The sequence below is a fragment of the Apteryx mantelli genome, chromosome 2 (genome assembly GCF_036417845.1).
Source record: "Apteryx mantelli isolate bAptMan1 chromosome 2, bAptMan1.hap1, whole genome shotgun sequence".
Lineage (NCBI taxonomy): Eukaryota > Metazoa > Chordata > Aves > Apterygiformes > Apterygidae > Apteryx > Apteryx mantelli.
Window position 1 is genome coordinate 12,975,406 of NC_089979.1, and position 27,517 is coordinate 13,002,922.

Below are 27,517 nucleotides of genomic sequence, written 5' to 3' on the forward strand. Positions count from 1 at the left end.
AACAAAATATAAATTCATTATATATAAATATGTGAAACATGTTGATGTATAAAATGCATGTATGAATATGCATACATTTTTATATGCATATTTGTGTTATGTATATATATAGGTGTGTGGTTTATATTAATATTTATCAATTAATACTAACATAGAATATTAAATTTTATATAGAAAATAACTTTATACACAGTTGCTTTTATATAATTACATTTTCATGTAGAATTGTTCATATATATAAATCTTTCTATAGGAAAAACGTGCTATTTATATGTAACTATATATTTATATGTGCTTTTATATATATATATATAGATGCATGCATGTTTGCATGCATGTATCTGCATATATACATAGACATATATACATACGCGTGTACCCGCACACTTATCTGTGTGTGTGTATAATATATACAAGCTACGCGTATACGTAACTTATTATTGTTATTTGCAAACACAGCTGCCGCCGCCGCCGTGGGGCTGCGCACGGGGGCGGGTTACCGGGGCGCGGAGCACCGCGGGGCCGCGGCCGCCCCCAGCCGCGCTCGGCGCGCAGCCCCGCCGCCCTCGCCGCGCCCCCGGGCCCCGCTCCCGCCCCGCGCTGTTCCTCGAGGGCGGGCGCCCGCGGGGCGGCGCCCGTAAACACCGCCACGTGCGGCGGCGGCGGCGGGGGCCGGGCCAGCGCCGCGCTTCCGGCAACACGGCGCGGCGCCGCCGCATAAATAGCGCGGCGCGGCGCAGCGCCCATAGCCCCGCTGCGGCGCTTTGGCCCGACCCGATCCGCACCGGCTGCGCACCGCCGCGCTCCGCTCCGTCGCGCCTCGCCGCCATGCCGTTCCTGGGGCAGGACTGGCGCTCCCCCGGGCAGAGCTGGGTGAAGACAGCCGACGGCTGGACGCGCTTCCTCGACGAGAAGAGCGGCGGCTACGTGGGCGATATCAGCAGGTAGCCGCCGCCATCCCGTCCCCCCGGTCCCCGCTGCTCGGCGACGCGGTGGGGGGCGGCGCGCGCCGCCGCCGGGGGGCTCCGTGCTGCGGGGCGCCCGCGCTGCCATTATGGCGCGGGGCCGGGGGTGCCCTAAGATGGACGCTGCGCCCCGCCGGGGGCGGGCGGGTCGGCGTGGCCAGCGGGAAGCAGCAGGAACGGGGGGGGGGGGGGTCTGCGGGCGTGACCGCCCTGGTGTGGTGGGTGCTCTTAAACCCGCCCCCCCCCCCCCCGGCGAGCGGCGGCGGCGCCCCCGGCTCGGCCCGCGGCGGCTGCGGCCCCGCCGGCGTCGCGGCTGCCTCGGCGCCCTTGGGAGAGCGCCCGCCGCGGAGACGGCGTGCGCGGGGGCTGCTTGTTTTCGTGAGCGTAGCTGGCGTAGACGTGTTATGGCAGGGTCGGGTACTCCATTGCCCTGGCGCGTCCTCGACTGTGGGCCACTAAACAGATCTGCTTTTGTTTATGGAAAGCTGCTGCTTACGGAGATGTTTAGTGGCCTTGCTCTTGGCTTGATGTATAAGCTACAAAATAAAAAGGCATATTCTGAGTTTTGTGGAGCAGGATCTCGCCTCCTGTGCTCCTTCGTAACTGGCTGGTGCCTTTTTTGTCCTTGTTCTCTGAAGTTTACAGCCTGTTGCGGTCTGTCCAGGAGGTGATGTTAACCCCCTTGCTATAGTTTACCCCATGAAGCAGTAGGGTAGTGGGGCAACAAAACATCTGGTGTATGTACTCTGGAAAGGTTGTCCCTTGTGTGGCATCTGTCCTCTCCGAGGTCCTCCGCTAGCTGCATAAGCGCGGGTCGGTGTTGCTCCCAAGGTCGCCTGGGAAGGATATAGGGCTCGTGTTGCATGGCAATCCCAGATCCTTCCCTTCAGCTGCTAAGCCGTGTGGTCACAGGTTTAAGGCACCTCATCTGAGGCCAGATATAATCCTGTGCCTGTTGTGGGTGACTGTGCCTGCTCGGAGCAGGGCTGCGTTTGGAAGGAAGGCATCCACTGACCCAGCAAGCCCCCAAGTGCTGAAATTTCACCTCTCAAAATGTAGTTCTCAAAACCCTGCCGCAACTGTGCAACCTACTGAATCACATGGTGCTGTGCTGTAAATCACCTATGAGTCATCAGCTGGCATCTATATTCCAGTAAATAAGTCCATAACCACAACTTGACTTCCCTTGATTATGGGGGTGGGGGATTAGCAGGGCATCCAGGGCTGTTAAGCGTATTGGGGGTAAATCTCCTGCTTTACCTGTACGGCTCCCGGTGCCTGTACGTGCTGCTGCAGAGCTCAGCTTGCGAGTGTGTGTGGGTACTGTGGGCTGTGCTGCTCTAGCTGTAACCAAGAGTTTCCTACAAAAATAGAGCTGCAAAGCTCTATGTAATGCAAGGCTGCGAAGGGGGTGATTGGTTAGTGACATGCTGTAATTCAGAAATAGGCTGGGCAGTGGTGACCTTTTATTCCTGATCCTGCTTGTATTGAAGAAAATGTCAAAACAATTGCTGCCCCACTGCCTCAGGAATGTGACCTTAAGGAGTGTCACTGAAAGTCTTCTGGCCCACTGCCACCTTCACTAGGAAACTTCTGTGGTATCCCTCTCTCCTTCTCCAGGAGCAAACGCTTCCTTAGGCATAACAGTTTTGGAGTTGGAGAAATATGGTGCATCCAAAGCCATAAATCTTTCCCAGATGATAAATAACACACATTATGTGATGCTTGATTACCCTACAAAACAACAACAACAAAAAGGCAGTTAAGCTGCCTAGTACTGTATAGTTATGGGCTGGCAGTCTTTATTACAGTATGGATGATCTCTGACCAGATTGCTCCTGTCAAAACCAAACTTTTCCTGCAGAGCTACATCTTTTCAGCTGTGCACAGTGAGATTTGGGTAGGCTGGAACCAGGCTGAGAGATGAAACAGCAATGTATGTGACAGAAGTGACTTGGAGCAAACAGGAACCTGCTATGAGCTGTACAAATGAGATCTTGCTGTGCAGGCAGATTTAGGTGGTAGCTCTTTATCTCTTGCCCTCCTTTATGCAAGCTTTAAAAATCTAGTTTAGAATCCAAAGCATCTGTTTTGTAAATAAGTAGAAGAATGTCTGCACGGGCTGTTGTGACTGAGCTCAGAATATTGAGCTTGGCATGGATTTTTTGCATCCTATTTCCTATTAAAAAGTGAGGCGATGACACAGCACTCTTGGACCAAGATCCTCAAACTGCCAGGTTCTGATGCTCAACTGTTCAGCCTGTCAAGATGCCTTGGAGAAGTATGTGGAAATTTGGCAGTACATAAACAAGAAATAATCTGCCTCCCATACTGGAATTCATCCAGTGCTGTTATGAAGGTTTCAGATTACAGAGTCATTCAGAAGGAAGTCAACAGTCAAGGGTGTACTGTTGACATGTAAGATGTAAAACAGGTCTGTCTCATGCTCTTATGCTTGAATTCTGCCTCATCATTGGGAATGTTAATTAACCTGGACACCTGTCATGATTTTGTGCAACTTTGATAAAATATAAACTTGAACCACTCAAAACACTTCTTCCATACTACTGTATTCTGTCTTTCTCTGGTTTTGGTCCCTCCAGCTAAGCCACATTAATGGTGGAAATCAGCAGCTGATGTTTAGGTTCTTCTAACCCTGGGAACTGCCCAGTTAACTGCTGGTAGACATGTCAGGTTCCTGGAGCTGCAGTTGCTGTGAATATTGCCCATCTGCCTCACTGCTTCTCTTCTGGAGGTGTTGCAATGAAGCCTGTGGAAGAGGTGGCTTCCTAGGACAAGAGCTGTGGTGCCCAGGGGAGTGGGAAGGAGATGCCAAGACTCATGGTGAAAAGCCTCAACCCAGGTCCTGAGGCTGGGAGAGGGCTTTCTCTACCTCTAGCATGGAGGTGCCACCCTGCCTGGAGCCTGCTAGAGCAGGCTGCCTCCCAAATGAAACCAGGTCCCTCATGGGCTGAAACACAGGCTCAGTGCTTCAGGGTGAGGGCCTGCCACTTCATTTCTGTGCATGCTGGTGGTGTGGCTGTGTCAAGAGACTGCAAACCTCCTGTCTCCTTTTGGCTACAGGCCTAGGTTGGCATTGGGTGAGATGATTCCACTCAGTAGTGGGGGAAGTGAGGAGCCTTGTCCTGCAGGCTTCATTCCTCTGCAGGAGTCTGTGCTGAACAGCTGTTGGAGGAAGTGTGAGTGTATGGTGTTCATGTCATTCTTCTGAGGCTAAACAATGTAAACACTAGCTCTGTAGAAAGGAAGCAGCCTGGCCACATAAGGGTCTTTGCAGAGGAGACTGCTTACCCGTGCAGTTCTTGCACAGGAAGCTCGCAGAGCACCTTGAGAAGCAGCACACTGCAGCACCTGCCTGAGCTCCGGGAGTATCACAAGATTAATGCTGCTGTAGCAGCTGTTAGTGATACAAAGAGACACTTGGGACCATTCCTCTGATTTTGATATGCTGATAGCTGTCTCCCCTTCCTTTGCAAGCTGCTAGAGCAGAGGGGAGGCGCTCTTTTGTTCTCCTGGATGCATTGCTTGTTTTCTCCCCAGCACCTGTGAGGCATCCCTGCTGCTCTTGGCAGCATGCCGTCTGCCAGGGGCTCCAGTGCAGGGCCATCACTAAAGCTCCTGGAAGGTGCTGCCTTCCCCTTTGCCACCTGCAGACATCTGGGCAACAGCAGTGAGGCTGCCCAGGACTTCTCAGTTTCACATTTTGCTGCTTGGATCTGCTGATTTGGAGGTCTGCAGAACATGAAGATCTTGATACACAACCTCTTTATAAATAGTCTTTCATTCCCTTCAAAGAAAAACGGGGAGGATTATAGCTCACTTCACATAATACAGTTAAAGCAGAGCTCCAGCAAATACAGCAGGCAAACAATCTTGGACAAGAGATCCTAGCTGTTAGTGCATATGGTCACTAGTCTGTGAAGCTGGGAAAGCCACCAGCCAAATGTGATCATCAGCTGAGCTTTTCCTGTAAGCTTGAAAGCTAGTGATGTAGAGACTATTTTTTATTAATAAATAATTTGAATATGTACATGTCCTCAGCAATGTGTAAATGTCCTTGCATGGAAGTCTGGCTGGCTGAGAGGGATCTACCACCTACAGTAGGAAGAAATGATGTTACCATAAACATACAAACAAGTTAAAGGGAGGATGAGAATGCTGTTAAAAAGTGTCCCAGAGCTAAGTTATCTGCGTTTTCTGTTCCCATCGGTATGTATATGTTAACTAGCACAGAAATGAGGCACTGGAAGCTCATATAGCAACAACATTACTGAATGCTAAAACTTCATCCAGACCTTTTTAGAGCAGCTTGCAAGGAGGCAACTTCAGTTTACAGTGAAAACCTGTGTTTTCTCTCCTTACAGGAAACTGTTCAGTGGACTGCAGAAATAAACAGAAACTTTGCTTTGTATCTCTTACAGCTTTTGTAAAAAGGAAGATCACAACAAAGAGAATCTCTTCAACAGCCTGAACTATGATGTTGCTGCCAAGAAGAGAAAAAAAGATCTGCTGAATAACAAAGCCAAGATCCAGTGTAAGATGTCTGGGCTTTTAAAAAAAAAAAAAAAAAATTGTTGCAGGAGGAGAATGGAAAACACTTCAGATCTATGGGTTTTTGTACAGCACTTGAGAACTCTTCCAGAGTATCTTGAAGGGCTTTGTGCCCATGTTTGACCTAAGTACAGAACTTGGATGCAGTTTAATGTGAAGATTTATGCCCCTGTTAGTAATCCCTGCTTTGAGGAGTTGTGCTTGTTGTGTTCAGACTTTTGTCATTTGTATTTGTCAGAAGGAGGGTAATTTTTTCCTATGGTACATTCAAATGAACCAATTCCAGTTTTTCCCCTGAAGATTTCCTGTGCTCAACAGACTAAATTTATTCTTCCTTCCATATGCATGTTGAGTATGAATCAATATTACTGGAGGCTACAAGCCTGAATGTGAGCTTTGATCCTATCTCTGGGCAAAGTGCATGAAAAATGAAATAAGGTTTGAGCTTGCTCAAAACAATGGAAGGTTTGAAGTCTTGCTGTATACACAGCAAGCAGCTGGGGTCTCAGAGGGTGCTCTGTGGGACAACTTGTGGGAGCCCACAGAGACAGCAAGGTCTGCGTTGATCTGATTGCAAGATAGGTACCCAAGTTAATAGAGAGGAAGGCTACAAATGTAAACATACACAGAGGAAATGAGTTAAGATTCCCACACTAGTATTAGCTCATTGTACATCCCCCAGGATTTCAGAAACTGATGCCAAAATCTGGCCCCTCTGTGCCTTTGGTTCACCCTGTGTGAACAAACAAATGTTACCATGACAGTTCCTGGCTGGATTCTGACTTGACCTACTAGTTTAAAAGGGCCTGATGCAGGAGCTGTATGCCTGTGCCTGGATTCATCCCCTGGGCTCCCGTTACCATGCATAAGTACATCACTGCATCTTTAGGGGGAAAAAGACTACAGGGGCACAATGTCTCCTTTAAGGAAAAGTCTTGCAGGATGGGAAGAGGATTCTTTTTCATGCTAGCTGTTGAATTGCCAGTGCAGAGTGAAGCAAGGGTCTGAGCCCATGTGAGAATGGGGTGGAAAAGAATTGAGCAGAATAAAACTGCTGTTACGGAAAGGACAAACTGAGTGTGTGGTGGGTGTAAGGAAGTTATTTTGGGGAGTGGATGGGGCTAAATCCCCTTTCTGAGGGAAGGGAGGGGAAATTAGAAATATGGAAATTTTTGGTCCCAAGTAGATTTTTCTTTTTTGGAAGGTTAGTTACAAGCACAAGCATGCTCCTCTGAGCCTGACCTCATTGCTAAAAGCTCTCCCACATGCCTGGTGTCTCATGACATTTTTGCTCAACTTCGGTTTTGACATTCAATCCCAAGCCTGTAACCAAGGTAATGAATAGTTAATAAAATCAATAACAACAAAACCTGGCTGTCAGCCACACTTGCTGTCTGGGACCAAAGAAGAGGAGGTGCTATGGTATATCTGCAGCTGACAGATTAAACATTTACAGTCTTGAGCTGCATCACTAACAAAACCTTTCTGAGGCTCAGGGCCACTGTCTCAGCTGAAGCAGTATGGAAACAAAGCAGCTCAGCAAGTTGCTAGTTTTGGTTTCAGGTGCGGTGGTGTAAACCCAAAATAACTTCAGTGGCACTAAAAGGACAGTGATAACGTTGCGTGAGCAGAACAGAGATTCAGCCTTCTGCAAAGTAAGGAATTAACTGAGCAAAATGTCTTTGTCTAAACAGATTTCCACCAAGAGAAGTGGATCTATGTTCACAAGGGAAGCACAAAAGAGGTAAGTGCTAGCATAGGTAATCTTTGTTCCCTTTTCATGCTATTTTTTCCAAGCAATGGAAGATCCTAGGCAATTATAAATCAGCAGAGGCTCTTAGAAATAAGTGGAAGATTTGGCTTGTGGTTGGAATCACAGTAATGATTTTAAGCCCTAATCGGGAGCCAGGACTTGCTGTGCAGGGCTCTGTACATGTGTTTAAAATATGACTTGTTTGCTTCCTTGTTTTTGTTTAAAAAAAAAAAAAAAAAAAGCCACTGCAGACCAAGCCATAATACAGTTCTTGGCTTTCACCCAGTACAGTCCTAACATGGAGAACCGTTGGAATTCATCACAACAGTTCAGTTGCACTCATGGAGAGAAGCAGCCCTAAGAAGCCACTCGCTGTGAACTTTTGCTATATATTGAGCCCTAGGAATGTGTTGCTTGTTCTGTCTCATAAATTCTGAAGGGATGGAGTGGAGCGATCTAAGGGTCATAAACAGAGCTTGGATCACTTTTGGGAAACGACCACAACCTCTGTTGGACTATGCTCAGTGGTGACGTCAATAAGTGCAGTTGCACTGGAGACAGGCTCGCCTCCTCCAGCAATGAGCTAGTTCCATGGTTCGTACCCATTAGCCTGCTAAATTGAGTTGCCCTGGGTCACGTCTCCCTGGTGCTGTCTGGATTTATATATGCCAAAACATGACCCAGTCTTTTTCTTCTCAGCGCCATGGTTACTGCACCTTGGGAGAAGCTTTCAACAGACTTGACTTCTCAAGCGCTATCCTAGACTCCAGACGATTCAACTATGTTGTGAGGGTGAGTGTAAGCAAGGATTTATTTTGCTGTGTTGCTGGTGGAGGCTCTAAACCAAGCACGAGCTGGTGATGGGAAGCACTGGTAAAGTGAGGTCCAAGCTGGCATGTGGGGGGTGTTGAGCTTTATTCACAAAGTAATTGATAGAAGTTTTGTGGATACGTCCCCAAGACCTAATTTTGGATCTGTTAAAGTGGAGACGCAGGGAGGTGGTGGTGATATAAAGATGACCTGTCCTTATCCTAGCATCCTAGTCATGAAGCTTGAAAAAGCAAAAGTAGAAGTTAACTGTTTCTTATTTCTGATTTCTCAGTTGAGCTTCTAAATGCAATTCCTGCAGTCCCAAAAGGAGCATGGGGACCTCTGCAGAGGTTATAGTGCAAAAGGGCTCTCTTTGCATGGGAAGCTGAGACATCAGCCTGCATGGCTTTCTGAGTGCCATGAGATTTGCCACCTGTAAGGTGATACAGGAGAAACTTGGGAGCCAAGTGTGCTGGGAGTGAGAAGTTGGTCTGAACCTTCTGGAGTCCCCTGGTCTGAATTTCTCTGTCAAGGATCACAGTTGCTCTTAGTGTTGTCTGACTGGCAGCGGTTTCAGTGGGTGAAGTGTTTGGTTAGCCCTGACAGCCTTAGTCCTGTAGCAAGGAGTTGTAAGCACAGTGTTTCTGTCAGAGTTCCCCATGCTCTGCCTTTGCATAACAATGTAGGGCTTTACAGCCAGTGAAGGATGATCCAAGGGTGGTAGTGTTCACGGGTATTTGTTATCTTAAGGTCTGAGGCTGCTAGTATGTTTATGTACATGTGATCTGCAAATTGATCTCAAATTTCAGAATGCTTATCAAGGCTTGGAATTCAATAAGCTTAAAAATCTGTTATTAACTTGAGGCTGTTTATAAACAGCTCCTTTTCACATTTCATCAGCAGTTAATCACTGGTGAGGCACCAGCTGTTTAGGTTTTAGGTTCTGGAGAAAGCAACACTGGTGTTGCTTTCCCTGTGCTGAGTCAAATGTCATGAAAAGTCTGTAAAGAAAAAAATGATCTGAGCAGGTTCACCTCAGTTTGCTCCCTTCACCTGTTGTCTAGTCAGGTCTAGGTCAGGCAAATGGATCCCATGAAAGCCTCTGCCATGCTGAGTAGGGCACAGGCCTCCTGGGTGATTTACTGCCTGCTGTGTAGGAAGGACACTGGTAATGGCTTGGGAGCAGTGCTGCAGGGGTGGTGGGAGGGAGTGGGGATGCTGTAGGAGGCAAAGCAGGATACCGCTCCACAGAAACTTGGGCTTCCCTAGCTCTGCTGGTCCTGGAACAATTTGTTTTTCTGCTTGCACAGAGAAGATGGTCATCAGGACTGAGATGCTTAGTGTTTTCTGATACTGGATATATATGCAGCCTTGTCATCTTTAGGAGGATTATTTTGGAAAGTAATAGCTATAAAAGGCTATAATTCTTTATTTCAAAGTAATACCTATAAAAAGGATATTCCTCCCCTTGTATTTGATTGAAGACTTATAAAATAGAACTTGTATTTGGCTCTCCAGAGTTTCCCTGGGAATTTTTCCTGGTCAAAAGGTGGAAGATCTGCCAAAGGCCTGTGCTAAATCCAGCCTCAGGTCAGACTGCTGTGTGATCAGCCCCTGGTACTCTGCCTGACTTTGTCTGACATGATGGGTGTCTCTTGCAGGACTGCAAGGATCAGGCGGCATTCCTGTTGAATTTCTTTGAAGAGCAAACTCAGATTGCAATCAAGTTGGTGCAGCCTATTGAAGAGGGGGCTCTCGAAGGTTGACAGTCACCCCCTTTTTTCCCTTTGAGGACCAGCATAAAAGGGTGGGAGAAGGGAGTTTAGAGTAATTGGAATCAAGGTTCAAGTGTAAAAATAGCATCTCTGTAACATGAACCAAAATTATTGTGATCTTGGATTGGCCTTTCCTTATCAGTGAGTTTGATCCATGGTGCTTAAGGACTTCCAAAGAGAAAAAAGGAAACAGATAACTCTCAGTTCCAGGCTTATTGCTCCCTGCTATGTATCAAAAGTAGCAATATACTGTATGAAAGTCAGCTTGTATTCTTGTTTCTGCAAACTACCTCTCTGCTGAGCTTTTAAGACTATTTCTCCCACCCCCAGGAGTTTTAAGGATACAGCACAACTGAGAAGTATGAAGCTTTCTAATTGAGGCTAACTTGTGTGATTTGGCAGATTAAAAAAAAGATATTAAACCTGGTACTGTAATCAAATATAAAACTGACTTCTTAAATGAAAAGGTTGTGTCAGCCAAGTCTCTGGTGGATAGTTGCTCATAAAATACCTTATGTGCCAGATTTGCTCATGAAAAGCTCTGCCTGGATGTCGATCTTGTTTATGGTCCTTTGCAAATCACAGGCCTCCCAGAGAACACAGATGAGCAATTTGTCACATGGAAAATGCCTTGAATATGAGCACGCAAAATTTCTTTCCCTCCCTCTTTGTTCTCTAGTTCCACCCATTGCTCAGGGTGTCTGATCAATGTCATAGTATTTAGTCAGCAAACAAATGTCCTCCAAGGAGGCGTGCTTAGAATAGGAGGCAGGGACAAAATAGGAGGATGACCATAGAGAAAGAAGGGATAGAAACAGCTACAAGCTTATGATTCTGCTGGTTACACCCAACCTTTCTTTATAGAAAAGCGAATTACCAATACAATACCTCTGAAAACAAAATGGACTTTCAGGCTGAACGATTGGTCCATGAAGTGCCTTTCTTGCAGCATTAGTCTGAACATAAGCCTGGTAGTGATTTCAGCACTGTTTTTCTTTCCTGTGGTGCAGAAGTCTTTTGTAAGATATTCCCAAACTAATTTCTTAGAGTTCCTGGCGTGCCCTGCTCTGTCCTAAAAAGGAGCACCTCTTTGAGATAGAGGTGTAAGCTGCAAGAATTTTGTGTTTTACAAGCAAATACCATCCGCTATAGCCAGTGAGTTCATGCAGCTGAAGTGGAGAAGAAACTTTCTTCCAACATCAATCTTGATGGTCTGCTGATACAGCACTGGAAGTGCTAAGCAGAGGTATTAGTGCTTCAACCTGGTCTTTGCTGATAGCTTTAGCTGTAGCATCTGCTTACATGTTACAGGAAAGTATTCCATTTTTAGAGCAGACTAGTGAAGTGATGGATTGACCCAGTAGATCCAAACTGTTCTCAGTCTTGAAGCAGTTCTACTTTCTCTGCTCTTAAAGATTAAAAACAACAGACTGGAGATTTTCTGTGAACATAAGTAAAATGAGCAGAGATGTAAAAGTGCCTGCAGCCCAAAAGTTGTTGGTTCTCCTTAGAGAAATCTCTGCTCAGGTGACAGGTGAGGTCTGGCAAGCTGTTGCTTTCAGAAGGATTTGTCACATGATGGCTATGTAGTAACATCTCGCAAGGGAAGGTCCTGTTTCTGCTCATAAAAGCTTTGGTCAGATTAAGCTGTATGGGCACAGCTCTTCTGAAATATTATGATCCAGACAGTGTACAGCCTGCTGAAGTAGGTTCTTAATTTTTTTTTTTTTTTTTTTTAGGATTCTTTTGCACTTAGCTCCAGGACTCTTGGAGCTATGCTGTGCTGAAAGGATATCAGCTCAGTGCTGTCTTATGAAGATCTGTCAGTGCCTGCACCATGAATCATTAACTTTGCTGCTGTTCTACCTTCCAGCTGAAAAGCTAGTATGACTTTGGCCACAAAACAATGTGGTGGGCTGTGAGTGCAGAGGGGCTTGGGAGGAGATTTTCATTGCAGTAAGTTTCTCTTGGCAGTTCAGATGTTAAGAGCCAGTTCCCCAGCTGGGAGGAGTTGGTGGATCCCTGCAGAAGGCAGCCTAGGTTACCCAGATGTAGGTGTTCAAATGTGGATTTAGATTTTAGTAGTTTGGGACTTATGCGGCCTGCAGAGAGGCTTTTGTGGCTCCTTGTGCTGTAAGCTCCTAGCTGTGGGCTGTTTGGGATATGGATTAACTGCATGCTACTGCACTGGGACAGCTCCAGAAAGCACCATCTGACTGTAGCATGTCCGTAAGTGGTGCTGTGCCCAGCACCACTTCAGTGCAGAGCAGCATGCATGGGTCCTGAAACACAGGTCCTTGTTTCCTGCTGCATGTCGCTCCTTCCTTTCTCTCTGCTCATTTTTCGTGTGTTTATGGGGATAGGAGGACTTGCCACACTCCCAGAGCCAAGCGGCTCATTGCACTAAGTGCTTCAGACTGGTTGCTAGTGGGGTTGGAGCAGGATCCCCTTCCCCCAACTGCATAGGAATCCTGGAGTATCTCTTTGCTCTGAAGTCCCACAGAGCCAAGACATCTGCAGGGAAGTGAGCTGGTTTTTGCCCTGCTGGGGAAGCTGTCTGCCTCCTGCCAGCTTTGTGGAGGCTCTGGAATAACTCACAGCGTCTCATCTTGTGTCTTCTCCTTAGCTGTTGCAGTCCCTGAGAACAAACAAAATAGGAGCAAGGAAGTAAGAAGGACTCTCTGGAGAAAGCTACCAGGTCACTTTCTTCCCTGCTTCTGAGGAGTTCAAAGAATGAATTGGGATCTCATGCCCTATTTTCAGGAGATGTTAGACTCCCAGCTCCAAATAAAATCAGCTGGAATGCAATTACTTAGCATTTTTGAAAGGCAGGCCTTTTAAAATTACTGTTAACCTTTCCCTTTTCACTCTCTTACCATCTGTCCCTCTCAGTCAAGTGCAGGCTGTACTTAATGCAACTGTACCATAATGCAACATGTTTGCAGTTCTCCAGCCTTTTTACCCTACTCAGCATTAATCTGAATTCATCAGTCTGCTTTTCTTCTATATTCTGCAAATGACAACACTGACTTTTTATAATGTTGTAGACCCAAATTTAGCAGTCTATTAAATGTGAGACCATACTTTGCTGGGTTTGTCACCACTAAAAGACCTTCAATGCACTGGAGTTCTTGGGGCTGGATGGGTCTGAGCCTGACTGAACCATATCACTTACTGGTTTTACATGTCTTGTATATGAGCACACAAGGCTAAAAAGATGTGTTTTGGTTTGGAGACTTGGCCATCCATTTCAGCCAGCAGCCCCTAGAGAGTGGAGTAGTCCTAGAAATATTCACAACATAGTTTTCATATGGAATTTCATCCTGTGTTTATTGCTGCAGGGGGAGGGAGGTGACACGATATCTGAGCTGGTTCACTGAACATAAATTGAACCTTGATAAATACAGGCAAGACAAATTTGAATCTGTTCTCTTGGCTAACTTAATTTCATACCAATTTAACATTTTTCAAGGAGCTGAGATTGTCTTCCTTGTTCCTTTTAAAGAATGGCCCTAGTGTCTGTTTTTATGGTATTGCATTGCATGATGCTTATCCTTTGGGAGCATTTTAGTGTTTTTAGCGAAGGGCACAGCATTGCTACCACCATGCCTGGAGGAAGCAGTCTCCATGCCTGTTGTAGGAAAAAAGTGCATTCTGGAGGTAGCAGTTTATGCACAGAAGAGCTGACTTGGGTGCATGTGTGGCTACTGCACAGATGGAGTCTGGCAAGTTGATCTTTATAATCAAAGGTCTCATGGTTGAGTACAAGCAGAGTTCAGTATTGCAAAGACTACTTTGTGGCACTGACTTTGTTTTCTACTTTCAATATTTTATGAAATTAGAAAAAGCTTTTAAACTTTTCAAACATCTTGTGAGCAGCCTTGTGCTAGGAGTATCTAGTCCTTGTGGTCCTAGTTCAGCTGAGAGGCCTCAGTAGGTCATCCTGCCATGTGCAGCAAATACTACCTGACTCTCCTGCATATCTTGTTTCCCCAAAATAGTGAGTCAAGAAAACAGGCAGCCTGCCCTTCACAGAAGTGTTAATGTAGGTCATCTTCTTTCATCTTGTTTTCTTTCAGTCATATGAGGTGCAAGATATTAATAGAACATAAACTCAAGGCCATCTGTTGATGGTGTTGGTCTGGAAAGTAAACGGAAGAAGAGATGGGTCAGTCTAGGCAACTTTACCGCTCCTAAGTGACAGTCACATGCTAGTGACTGAGATGAGCAGAATGGGCAAATGGTTGCAATAATACCTCTTCTCTGAGCTCCCTGCTTCATGGCAAGTTGCCTGTAACTTTATGGATACATTCCTGTCATTTTTATAACAGGGCAAACGGGTCAACTCATGACTTATCAACTCTTGTCAAAAACCATCTTAGTTACTTGACATAAGTACTTGCACCTTCTCTGTACTCTCTGCAGTGCCAGCAAAGGGATACCGTAACTACAGATGATAAAGGATTAATAAGCTAGTCATGTGGTAATGTGTTGATTGATTTGTAGCATAAAAGGTTTTTCCTTTCCCTTCTAAATTAAAACAGAAGGGTATGTACATCCAAAACAAACGGAATAACATGTGGACAGTCTGTGTATTTATATAATGTTGGGGGAAGGGAGGAAGTGAGAAAGGCTTGAAAGATCACAGACCACATGTTCTGCAGAACATGATCCAGAGGAAAGCTTCCATGATGGTTCTTCTGGCAGCACAAAACCAGGGGAGAGGGTATCTTCCCCCTGGGAAATGCTTCCTTTCATTACTGCAACCCAAATTCAGCATGCAGCTAGTACATAAGTCAGAAGATCACTGTGACAGGAAGCAAATCATAATCGAAAGTAAAAGGGAGATTTATGTTAGGGAAGATTATCAAGTAAACAAGGACAAACAGTGGAAGGTGAATGGCTTAGTATATTGTTACAGCTGTAACAGCTGAGCAGAGGAGGAAATCTTGGGGGAATAAGGGTGTTTTTTTTTTTTTTTTTTTTTTTTTTTTTTTTTTTTTTAGGGGAGGGGTTGGTTTTTAAAATATAGTCCTTAACCTTTCAGTCTTGGTGACAGTGCACTGACAAAACCCATGCAACCAATGAGTTTGACGTAAATTGTGGAATCTGATTCTCATTAGTGCCCCATCAATAATATCCCCCTCCAAACAGGAATTTGCTCGTGTTCCCTTATGACACTACTTGTTTATGCACCAGTGAAGGACAGTGACGTCTGCCATTCATTGTTCCCTCAGTGTGAATAGGTGCTGTCAGTCTGAGCACTGCTCTGTGGTTTCTCTGCATCTTTGAACCATGAATAAAGTTTCTGCCTAAAGATCATTAGAATGCTTCTTATTTCCCCCCCCATGTGGATTTAATTACTTAGTGTCTGCTCTCTCCCCCTTTGCCCTGGCTTGCTCTGTGGCTGGGTCTACCTTTTATTTTCAAGCAGCAAACAAGCATCTGAACTGTTTTGCTGTGTCACATGACTAGGAGTCAAGATTAGAAATTTATCTCTACTCTAAGCCTTGCAACTTCTATTTTTATCCACAGCTGTTGGAGCTGATAGCAAAGTCTCAGCTGACGTCACTGAGTGGCATTGCCCAGAAGAACTACATGAACATTTTGGAAAAAGTGGTGCAGAAAGGTAAGAAACAAATCCTAGGGTGGGGGAGTTTCACTTAATCTGATGTTCTTGTTATGAACCACATCCTCAAGAACAGATAGGCAGTGCAAGATAGGGGTGAAGGAGACACTATCATTTGTTTCTATAGTTTAATTCCACTTTCTTTTTCCTGAGTGAAGGACTAAGAGGGGAAGAGTGGGAAGACATGTCTGTATCTTCATAGGTGTCCAGGAGGCAATTTCTCATTTTATTTCCCTTAGTACACTCATTCTGCATCCTATTGACAATCCAGTTTCTAACTGCAGAAGACATTGCAGTTTCTGCCTCCAGGCCTGGCAGATCTACAGTCTTTGCTGCTCCCTTGTCTCCAGTTTGCTTGTATCAAGTACTGCCACTCCTCCAGGGGAAAGGAAAGCTTGCGGGCTGTCTTCACCTCTGGGTCTCCCAGTGAGGGCTGACTTGCGCTCAAGATGTGTTGCTTCCCTTCCTAATGCTTGAGCTCTGGGTGAACCCTAGGTATTGAGAGCACCCTTGTGTGTATATGTACAAAGAAGGAGATCCTGAGCTGTCTCTTCATCAGCTGTCATCAGCAGGGTAAATGAAGGAAGAGGTGTGCATAGATAACCTCTCACACATTGGAGGGCAAAGCTGGCCAATCTCCAGTGGCTAGAAATGAGAAGTGCTGTAGAAAGGGCAAGTATCTCATCTGTTTATCCTGGGAGAGGATCTGTTTATCTGCTATCTAACCTGTTGTGCCCTTTTTAAAAAAAGGTTTGCTATCTCTTGGCCTCAGATAATAGCAGGTAACTTGACTTCCCCCAGAAACAAATTCAGAACAAGCACTTGGGCAGGTCCCACTTTTAACCCTTTCTGTTCCTCCAAAGTCCTTGAAGATCAGCAGAACATCAGGCTAATAAGGGAATTGCTGCAGACTCTCTACACGTCCCTCTGCACCTTGGTTCAACGTGTTGGCAAGTCTGTGCTGGTTGGAAACATCAACATGTGGGTGCACAGAATGGAGACTATTCTCCATTGGCAGCAGCAGCTGAACAACATTCAAATCACCAGGGTAAGCATGAATCTGAAGGCCAGAAATAACATGGTTCCTTCATGAAATCTTGTGTAGCAGCTCTCATTTGGGTGGCTGTATCCCGCTATGTACTTTCAGTGTGAGCACTGGGGAAGGAACTGGTGTTGCCCAAATACATGGCTTCCTTGCTAGTACTACATGTGTTCTTTGGTTCAAAATCAGTAATAGCCATTACAGTTCTCTTAAAAGTGTTAATGGGTTAGATCCCTAACCAACTCAACATACACAGTCCAGGATCAGACTAGTACTGGTTACAGACTGTGACTTGAGTCCTGTAGGGCTGTGAAGTGCTGTATGAACAGAGCTGGGCAGGGAACAGTCTCCTTCCTCCGGAGAGTCTTCAGAGATCAGGCCTCAGTACAAAAAGTCAGTTTGAAGTCTCTCTCAAACTGAGAAGTTCCCCTCAAAATCTGTTTTCTTTTTAATTTGCTTAATCTGTAATTTAAGTGCAAACTTCTAAACAGACACACAATTTAATGCGTCCTGGTTGAAAACACCAATGATTCTTGCAGTAATCTGGAGCTGGCCATTCCAGCCAGACAAGTCCTGCTTTCATGTGTTTTCCCAACATCTGTAGGGATGGGCAAAGAGACATTAGTTGATAAACTCCTAACCTGGCCTTTGTGTGTGAATCAATTCTGAACTTGGTCCACTTTACCTTGCACAGATGCTTACTCTAAGAAACTGTGTTGGTAGTCTCCCCAGCATGTTTGAGCTGGACTGATGTATTGCCAGGAGAGGGGACTCTTGGACGTGGGTGATGATGATGTCTTCTCTCAGTGCTGGCCTACGTGTCAGTGTGCCCCTCCTAGGAGTCAAAAGTAGTGAAATGGACTGGGAAATTCCTGTTTACCTTAGGCATGGCCTAAGGGAATATAAAAAGCACCTTTTCTCGCCTCACTGGTGAGTCAACCACAGAGGCATTTACCAAGCATTAAACGAAGTACCTGCTTTTATCACTTCTAAATGGCTGCATTGTCTGGGGAGCACCAGGAAATGATTTTCAGTCCTTCAATTAGAGGTTAATAAGTGGCAGAACACTGAGGAAAATGAATTCTGAGGTCCTGGGAGTTTGGAAGACCTGTAACTGCAGTGCTGCCTTATCCTGCAGTGGCTGTACATTTACTTAAGCATAGGTTTATAGACACATTTATAAATAATATAAATGCCTTGTTTTAAGGGCTCCAGATGCAGAGTTTGCAAAAATGTAACTTTTTGCACTACCGAAGATGAATTCAGGTCAAGCTAGAGAAAAAAGCTGAGCTAAGAGGAAGGAAGAACGAGCTCAGTCCTGTGCAGCCAGTTGCTTACAGTGAGTGAACTGAGTGCTTCTGGTATTTCTGAAGCAGGGAAAAATGTCTTGCAACAGCCAAGACCTAAACTCTTAACAAAAAAAAAAAATCAACTTGCAAAATACTGAATAGTTACTTTAAAAACCTCTGTCCAGAAAGTGACAGCATAATGGTCTGCTCTGATCTAATCTGTGTTCTTTCTCCAAAAAAAGTAATGTTTGAAAACTCCTGGAAAGGAGTACTGAGGGAAGGCAAGTAGCGAGATAAGTCTCTGGCACTGATTTGGAAAACCTGTAAGGATTTACTTGAGTCATACTGGTTTCTTCAATAATAAGACATAAGTATGTGCTTAGTTGTTTGAATCAAGAGCCTCTGAGCTTAGCTTTGCATGCTCTGCCTTATTAAACCTTTTCTTTAAGCTTTCTGCCCTGGAGGATGTGTAGGAGAATAGAAAGGACAGCAGAGGGAAAGGGAGATGAGCTGGAGGTGATCCAAGGCTTCAGTGCAGTCCTCCTACCCCTAAATATGACCTCAGCTTGCAGGGACTCTGAGCCTGCTGCATAGAAAACAGGAGATGGACCAGCTTCAGGACTAAAAAAGAATTGTTCTCTGCCTCCCTCTTCAATCTAGGTGAACTACACAGGCAGTATGCTTGCAGCTTTGCTTTTAACAAGTGTTGGAGGAGCTGTCTTGTTTCAAGAGCAAACAACTTGTTATGGAAATAGTCAAAGTGAAATAGGAGTGAATTGGAAACTGCTGAAAAGTAGTGGATGAGGCTGCCTGGGGCTGGGAGATAAGAACAGGAGCAGCATTGTTTATGCTGAAATGATTGGGGAAATAGTTCACAATGCCAACATTAAAATTGTCGTGTGTAGGCTTTGGAACAAATACTTTCTGGAGATGACTGAGACAGTTTGCTCCTTCTGGAGTTGTTGTTTCAGGCCTCTATCTGTTGCTGGTGGAACTGACAGTCATAAGGCCTAAAATGATGCATTTAATAAGAGATCACAGTTCTGCTGGAAGAGGTCAGTGCTGCACAGTCCAGCCAGGTTGGGAGAGCTGCAAGGAAAGAGGGATCCTCTTGTAGACTAACTGTGACCCTTACAGCAGTGGGAAAGTGGGAACCATTTGTGTACAGACATTTGTGACGCCCTTAAAGTTTCAGATACCATCAAATGGATAGCGATGGGACCATATGATTAAAAACAGCCTCATGCAGTTTTGCCCTGTTGATGGCAGCCCACATGCTTTGTGTTTGTATGCCAATTGCAAAGCGGGTGATGTGACTCCACAACTTAAAATAGCAGCATCTCTGCACAGGGTAAATGAGAAACTTGGCACATCTGTTTAACATTGTTTCTTCATTGGGCCAATCCTAAAGGCTGCTGTTTGCCTTAATAAGGCTGGGGCTCTTTTTGGAACAGCTGGAACCTGGATTCTGGTTCTTGTTGATTCTTTGCTCCTGTCTGTGCCTTGGATTTTCCCTGAGTGCAGGCCTTGCTAATCTGTCATGGTTTATTTGCCCTGGGGTTGTTCCTTCTTGTGGACCCACAAAACTGTTCTGGAGCCTGTGTAGACCAGGCAAAGGTGAGCTGGGGATGATGACAGCTTTCAGCTCTTCAGGCTAGCATGTGCTGTGACATGGCTAAACAGTCTGCAAAACTGTTTGCAGCTATGGGGATTGATGGGGGAAAGAGGCAGGTCCTTAGTGCTCCTGGAGGAAAGGTTAGTACTGCCAGCAGTGACCTGGGAAACCATGCAGAGAAAATCCTGCTGCTGGTATTCATCAGCCATTCTGTGGTTACAGTGGGATCCTGTGATGATATAAGCTAAAACACGTGTTGCTGGGAATCTCATGCTCTTTTAACATGTAAGAGAAAGCTGAAGTTGAGGAGTAGCACTGACCTCCCTTGTGTCAGACACCTGAACGGTTACTGTCTAATAGCACAATGTAGTTGCTGTCCAGCCACAGTGAAAGCTGGCAGAGATGCTTTTGGGGACTGTTGAGTATGGATGTGGGAAGGATGGAAAGGAAAAGGGGAGGGAGACTTGGACTGTGACTCAGCTTCTAAGTACTGCTGTAGCACGAATAAACACTGCCCTCCTTGAAGATAACTCAAATGTTGTCCTAGAGTAGAAGGTCACTTTCTGTCTTTATTCAGGAGAGGGAAGTACTGCTTACTTGGTGTGTAAGGAGTAGTAGTGCTTAAAGTAGCAACTCTACTACAAGCTAGAATTGCTCGAGTCTTCAGCTTCCTCTAACTCAGTTTTCTCTTTTTTCTTTTTTCTTCAGCCTGCCTTTAAAGGAACTACTTTCACAGACCTACCATTGTGTTTGCAATTAAACATCATGCAGCGACTGAGTGATGGGAGAGACCTGGTTAGCCTTGGTCAAGTGGCTCCTGACTTGCAAGTGCTCAGTGAAGACCGGCTGCTGTGGAAAAAACTCTGCCAGTACCACTTCACAGACAGACAGGTACAGGAAGAGATGCAAATACCCATCCGTTGCTTGTTGTTACCCACTAGTGGATGAACACCTGTAGGCAGACCATTCTTATTTGGCTGCCTCTTGAATCTGAGGACTGTGCTGCAAGGTGATATTGCAGGTTGGCATGAGAACAGTCATAAAGATTTACTGAGGGGGTTTTGAATTGCTGCAGCAGTGATTCCTGAAATAGGAGCCTGAGGCATTAGTCATATGGTGCGCTTCAGCCCTGATCCAGGTGATAACTGCAGGTCATGGTTGCTTGTCCCACGTGTGCAGGAAAAACGTGCAGTCTAGCTCCAGCAATAACCACGATGTCCCAGGGACTGGCATCATCATGGACAGTCTCTGTGAATGTGGTCCATGAGGAATGAGTCCTACCCTTTTGCCATTTACAACAAGAAATTCCCCTCTGAACTGTTCCATGAGTGACAGGATGGTATGCGAAAGCTAGCCCTGCTGCTACCCACATCTGGTGTCTTTAAATTAAAGAAAAAAAATCTTAATTTATGAGTGAATATCTGGGGTGTTTACACCAGACCTCTGTACTTCAGGGATCATATGCCAAATAATCTGCTGACTCAGTCTCTTATCTGTTCACTCTGGATCTGAATTTGGAAGTGACTCCAGGGAAAGTCACTTCTGTTAGCAAGTACATTCAAATCCAGTCTCTGCAACCAGTGAACCCTTTTTTAAAAAAAAAAAAAAAAAAAAAAAAAAAAAAAATCTCACAAGCTGGAAGCATGACAAATCACTAAGGCTTAGAGTCAGCAAAGGAGCAAAACACACTCACTTCTGAAACTGTTAACTATGATTATACTTGCTATCCTGCCAGCTAGGAACAGCAGCTAGAGTAGTATGAAATAGCTCCCAAGGTTTCAGGTTATCATACAGTAATAGTCAAGAAATGAGGATAGACCCTGATAATGGTATTGTGTGAGGGTGTTGCTGCAAGGAAGCACATTGTAGTGGAACACTCAGAGCAGAACTTTTCTTCCTGTTATACAGGAACTGTTATGGGACCAGCAAAGATAACGTTACTTGTACAGAAGACAAGGAGAACAAGGGTTGGAGAAAGCAAACTCTGGGTTTCTTTGTGTAGCCAGCTACAATTCTGTGTTTTTTATCTTTAAGATTCGTAAACGGCTAATCTTATCTGACAAGGGACAGCTGGATTGGAAAAAGATGTACTTCAAACTCATAAGGTGTTACCCGCGGAAGGAGCAGTATGGTGATACGCTGCAGCTGTGCAGGCACTGCCACATCCTCTCCTGGAAGGTAGGAGGTGTTGGTGGGACAGACTTGTTCAGGGGCAGGTGTCTTAGGGCCATGGAGCACCCACTGCTTCCACTGACTGCAGCTTGGTTCAGGTGCTGCAATTCCTTTGTCTGTATAACCTAGTGTTTTCCTTAATCTTAACTGTTAAGGCCCTTTCTCCTTAGCTTCAGAGATCCCACCTTCTCATCATTGAACAAGAGTAATTGCCATCAAGGCTGGAGGGAAAGCAGAGGTAGATGGGTGTACTGTAGGACTGCCCATGGTAAATAGTATCTTAGCACTGCCAGCATGCTACTGTTGCCACCCTTTACATGGGGATGGAGGTCTTGGCAGCAGGATTAGCTGGGACCAGAGCTGGTGGCTACAAAGAAACCCAGGACAAATCTGCTAGCCATTGTGTTGATATCCATGGCACATCTCTGAATTTAAAGTTCTGTAGCTGGTGGTAGACTCTGGCTTCTGATTCCTCAGAAGAGGGTAAAAGAGTGAATGGGATCTTTGCTGGTTTTATTTTCCTTGACTTGACAGTAGTCCCTAAAATCTGAAGCCTTGTTCTGAGCTGTCATCTTTGGCAAGAGTATAAATATTATTTTGGGCTCTGCTCTATCTGTTTGCAAGCAGGATATCTGGCAGAAGGGCAGCACTAAGTTGGCTGGTGCTGTGGCACCCATTCTGCAATCTCTAAATGAAGCTGTTTTCTCCTTTCCCAGGGCACTGATCACCCTTGCACAGCCAACAACCCAGAGACTTGCTCCACTTCTCTTTCACCGCAAGACTTTATCAACTTGTTCAGATTCTGAACTTGGGTCATCACTTTTGCTTTTGCAATTCTTACAGGACACTTTATGCCACTGAGCTTGGACACTCCATTTGTAAATAGTGTAAATATTCATGTTTGTTTGAAGCTCCTGAGTCAAGGAACAAGAGTATCTTGGAGACGAAAGGTGAAATTGCTCACTGATGCACAACACTTAAGGAATACAGACTTCCATAGGACTGGTGTATAAATGCAGCATGTTGTACAGAGTCCCTTTTTTCTGATCAGAGTACAAGATACAGGGCAGAAACTTCATTTTTGTTTTTAGAAGTTAAAACTGAATTTGCCCCGCAGCCATTTGAGAACTTTCTTGGTTTGTTTCTAAAAATTGAGAGAAAGCAATATGAGGCTAGGACTGTTGAACTGTTTCTCCATCTGGTTTTATTTAGCATACATATTTATAAGTATGATGTTTTAAAAATATTTATGAAAAATATCCCTGTGACAAGTTTAATAATTTATGTTTTTTAAAAAAGACACATTCTGAAATACTTAGCATAGAACTCTAGCCTACTTACAAAACAGAATTGCACCATACCATTTTCTACCTCTAATAGATTGAGTACCTTTCAAACAAAAATCCAGTGTACAATGTGAACTTTTGTATTTTGTACAATGATTTAAAGGGAAATGTTTATGATAGTAAGCATCTTTTCTTGCATTAATGCTTACCTCTTTACATTAATTTTCTTGCTTTACTCAGTGCTTGAATGCCTAGATGATAGGCACCATATGAATACCTAAGACTTTATCCTCTTTTAGTTGGTTGGTTTTATGAAAAACTAAGCAAAAGGAAAAAGAAAAGCCACAAGGATGAAAATTATCTAAAAAGGAGGAAGTTCTGTTGCAGTGAAGTAAGGGACTGGATTTAATCTCACAGTGTAAATTCATATCTGCTCCACTAAGTTACTTGCACTGGTTGAAATCCCAAGTGAGATTAGAATCTGGTTCTTCAAGTCCATCTTTTCCTTATTTTCCCAACGTACACTGCTCTCTATTCCCACTGCTGTCAAATGAATTGAATCATCTTACAGCTGGTAAAATGTAGGGAGAAATGGGCCATTGAATCTAGTGAAATGATGTGGTTCTTAATCACTGAAAGATTGGCAGCATCCTGTTTAGTCTTGGACTACTGAAATTTAGGGTGATGTGAGAGACAGTACAAAGAAACCAGTTGGTGCTTTTCTAAAAAGTGCAGTCAGGACTGAGATAAGCAATTTCCAAGATGGCAACTTGACATCTTCAATTATTTCTGCATGCTAAGGGAATGGAAAAGACCCATGTAGTCCATTCTCCTTCCAGTGCTGACCTTCTTTATGGGATCGTCTAACACTAGAACTAAATTTTAGTCCTGTGGAGCAAGTGACCAGACTTGTGCTTACTTCATTGTGGCACAGACTTGGCTTTCAGTCCTCTCTGTTGCATGTAATTCTGCACTTTTTCACTAAGCTGGAGCTGGAAGACTCCAGCTAATGTACAAGAACTTGAAAACCCGCATTGGAAAGTTTTTGCCATTAGCCAGTAGATTTCCTGTATAGCACTTTCTCTGTGCATGATGTAAGCAGGGTACCTCAGGAGGGTAAATATTAGTGGGTTGTGTGTTACTATGTAGAAAGAATTGTGAGGAAGAGGAGTACTCAGGACAATTCAGGAAGAACTACTTGAGTTAATTATTGTTAAATATTCTGTTCCTTTTTTTACATTTTTATAACTGACTTTCAACATGTTTCTGCAGCTGTTATATATATAAATTGACAGTATTTGCATTTTTGCAAGCTAAATCACATTGCATACTCTTGGAATAGATGCAAAAAGGGAAAAAGCCTTCTCTAGATGGACAGTAGGGAAGGGAGGTAGACACCTTGGGAAGGGAAAGCGAGGACAAGACTGACAAGAACTGCCATTCTGCTGTATTCCAAAAGCAAAGAAGTTTTTCTTCTGGAAAACTCTAGGAGCCAGTGCTACTCTTAATCATGGCAAAGAGCTTGGCACTGTCCAGGGAAAAGGAAAAAACATGCTAGATAGGGAACCTTCTCTATCTTCGTGTTGATGCCCTGTCCATCAGCTTGACTGCTGGTGAAAAGCATAAGTCTGCTGATTATAGTCATGTCAGCTGAAAGTGATTTAAAAGCTGTTACCTTGAAAAAAATGAGCTTGAGCTTGTTGGGGGTATTTCTTCATGAATGAAGGAGGCCAGTTTGTTTTCACTCCCACACTGATGGCAGTGGGTTAATGAGGCTGAAATTTGGCTTGGTGAAAGTGGGTGTTGAGGACAGGAACCTGTAAGTGAAGTGTTGCCACTGTATTTGGAGATTCTTGTTGTTCCCTCTTCTAGCAGTGAGAGGACTTGTGTGACCCTCTGCAGCTCCGACTTTGGGCTGGTTTATTTTGTACACTTGCTTCCCCCATCCATAGCGAGTTGGCCTGTTGTGTCTGGGGATGCAATGGTATTTCAGAATGAAATGTTGGGTCATCTTAATAATCTGCTTTAGTCTGAGGTTTTACTTATTGAATAAAACTTACCCGCTGTGAGATTGTGATGTTGGGTGAAATTAAGCTCAGGTTTAAACTTGGCCTCATGCATTCCCTGCCCAAAGAGACAGGTAATCCCAGCACTCGGCTGTGATTTGGGAACGTCTCAGCTCCAACCTTTGCCTCTATCAGCCCTTCTCTGGTCCTGAGCAAATAGTTGACTGTGTCCTCTGCATGGATAATACTGACAACATGCCTAACAAGGTGCAACGGAGGCTCCTGTTTAGAAAGCTTATTTCAATTAGAGGTTCTTTCCTGATTTCTTGATCTCTACATAATCTTAAAGGGCCAAAGTGCTGAGGATTGATTTATTTGTACAAACAAAACCACTTGTGTTACTTGTGCAGGGCCCTGCAACATTGCTGTCGGCATCCAAAGCAGCAGAAAACCAAGTAACTACTGAGTTAAAGAACAAAACTAACTAAACAAGTCTGCTAGGAAAAGAAATACTGTGCTTCATTCAGTTACTGCCTCAGTCGTGTTCTGCTACAGCAGCTGTCAGATAAGACCTTGTGCTACAATGACTGGTACGGTGCAATACTGTGGTGAATTCAGTACTATTTCTGTGTTAAAACAATGCTGTTTGCATCCAAAGACCTTAGTCTAACCACTTAAAACCATTGGTACTTTAGCAGTGCAAAGGCATCTGCTTGGCTTAGGATGGCAGGGTAACAAGAACTACTGTGATAACATGGGTTTCTAGGCAGGAGAGTGCAAGGCTGCCCTTGCACGAAAAAACTCTTCATTCTAGGACAATTCCGGTATAGCTATTGTGAATGGAAAACAGGCTTTTACCTGTATTTTGGCAATAGAATGTTCTTTTCAAGTGACAGTTCAGCTTTGAGCTAGTGGATGTGTTTCCATTAGGCGTGCATCAGTTTTCACACTATGACAGGAGGGTTTTACTGTCTTTGGGCTTTTTCCTGCCAGCATAAATCCAAAGAGATGTGACTTATCGTCAGTGGAACGACTGTATTAACCAGCGCAACAGTGTTGAATGCGGTGCTGTAAAGAGGAGAAACAGATCCATGCTGGGGATGGAGGAGGATGGAGGCTAAGAAAAGGAGAGAGATCTTAGTGTTTCAGCTTTCTAGAAGAGGCAAGTGTGTGAAGTTAGCTTTAATGTGATAGCCACTTCAAGAGGCACAATTTCAGCTGTACATACTCTAAGCTGTTTATACTAACCATGGGATGGTAAAGTTTGATAAAATGTGTGCACTTGCTCTTTTATTGTTTGGGTTTCTTTTTTTATTGCTGAGTTTCTAGATCCTTTTATTTCCTGAAGTGATTAGGAAAACTTGTGTTGCTCTGCAGACATGCTTTGTATGTAAACATTTAATTGCACCCTGCCACTTTCTGTATATGGGAATATCTTTTTTTATTTTTGTCTTCCCCTCCCAGGTTTTGAACTCCAGTAGTGACAGTTTGTGTTCCCATTTGTGTTTGACTCTTGCAAAACTATCTCCTACACCATCTGCAGGTAGTTAACTAGCTTTTCTTTGCCCAGAAAATTCCTTAGCCCTTAGTAGCTACATTTGAAATAGAGCAGGAACACTTCAAATTCTGCCAAATAGCTAATAAATCAGACATGCTGTCTCATGCTTATCTTCTGCTTCGTACAGCAAACCAGCGTTGTCCTCCGGGGGTGTTCTTACAAACCCTTTGCACAGCTTCCCCATGAATCAGCACCTTGCCAAAAAGGAATAGCTTTAAATTAAAATGCCACTCTTTGTAGCTGGGCTGTTTGGGGTGGAGGGGGGGACAGATGCCCTGTGGAGCTGATGGCTGATCAGTTTTAAAGACTCTGTTACAAGGTTGAGACTGCAGTGTTGTGCTTGTCTTGCTTCACTCAGCTCATTGCTTATAATGATGCTTGTTAAGCGCTCTGAAGACATGACCGGTCATCCACGCCACTGTTGGTGTGTGGCTGCCAGGGTGCATGAGAATTTTCCTACTTTGTATCCCACATCATCTTCCTCCAGTGATTTCATTAGTAGTGAATAGGTTTTGCAGGATCTGGTCCCAGGGAGAATAAATATATCTTGTCCTTGACATGCAGTCTCTACTGTGTTAATACCCTGAACACCAGAGAAATTTCCTCCTTGGTTGACCAAGTGCTGCCTTTTCCCTCCTGGGAGGGCAGCTGAGGGTGGGACTTGCGTTTCTGCAGCCATTACGTGCTTTACAGAATGCTAACAGGTCAGCTACAGAGAGGACACTTTAATTTGAAATAGCAAATATGCTAATTTTTAAGATCTACAGTAATTATAAATACCTACTTATATATGGAAGAGAGCTTGTGTTTTGTTTTGTTTTTCCTTAAAGTTGTGACTAGAGATGGTATGAAGTGAAAGGCATCCCTTGTATAGTAAGGCTTCTATTTAATATTATTGTGTGGTTAAAATCCTTCCATATAAATTTGCACACTTTTTCTCTTCCCTTGCATGTTCAACTTTTTACAGCTGTTCTGTGCAGACAGTAATGTATTTTTGTAAAACATTTTTGACACTGAATTGCAATAAATGTTCAAACAATGTGAA

The 27,517-nt window shown here is 44.3% G+C and overlaps 1 protein-coding gene across 1 annotated transcript; it reads left to right on the plus strand.

Annotated features, from left to right (window-relative positions):
* The first annotated feature begins 733 nt into the window (after positions 1 to 733).
* Positions 734 to 27,517, plus strand: FBXO32 (F-box protein 32). Its single transcript, XM_067290185.1, has 9 exons — positions 734 to 944; positions 5,408 to 5,520; positions 7,232 to 7,281; positions 7,990 to 8,082; positions 15,411 to 15,504; positions 16,368 to 16,552; positions 20,159 to 20,341; positions 21,485 to 21,628; positions 22,339 to 27,517. The coding sequence occupies exons 1-9, from the start codon at positions 829 to 831 to the stop codon at positions 22,426 to 22,428; spliced, it is 1,068 nt and encodes a 355-aa protein (XP_067146286.1). The 5' UTR covers positions 734 to 828; the 3' UTR covers positions 22,429 to 27,517.

What these genes read in the sequence shown, in the direction of transcription:
- FBXO32 (XM_067290185.1), top strand. Translation starts at nt 829, where the DNA reads ATGCCGTTCCTGGGGCAGGACTGGCGCTCCCCCGGGCAGAGCTGGGTG. An exon ending in ACAACATTCAAATCACCAGG is followed by an intron (nt 16,553 to 20,158) that starts GTAAGCATGAAT and finishes TTTTTTCTTCAG; the next exon opens with CCTGCCTTTAAAGGAACTAC. An exon ending in ACCACTTCACAGACAGACAG is followed by an intron (nt 20,342 to 21,484) that starts GTACAGGAAGAG and finishes TTTATCTTTAAG; the next exon opens with ATTCGTAAACGGCTAATCTT.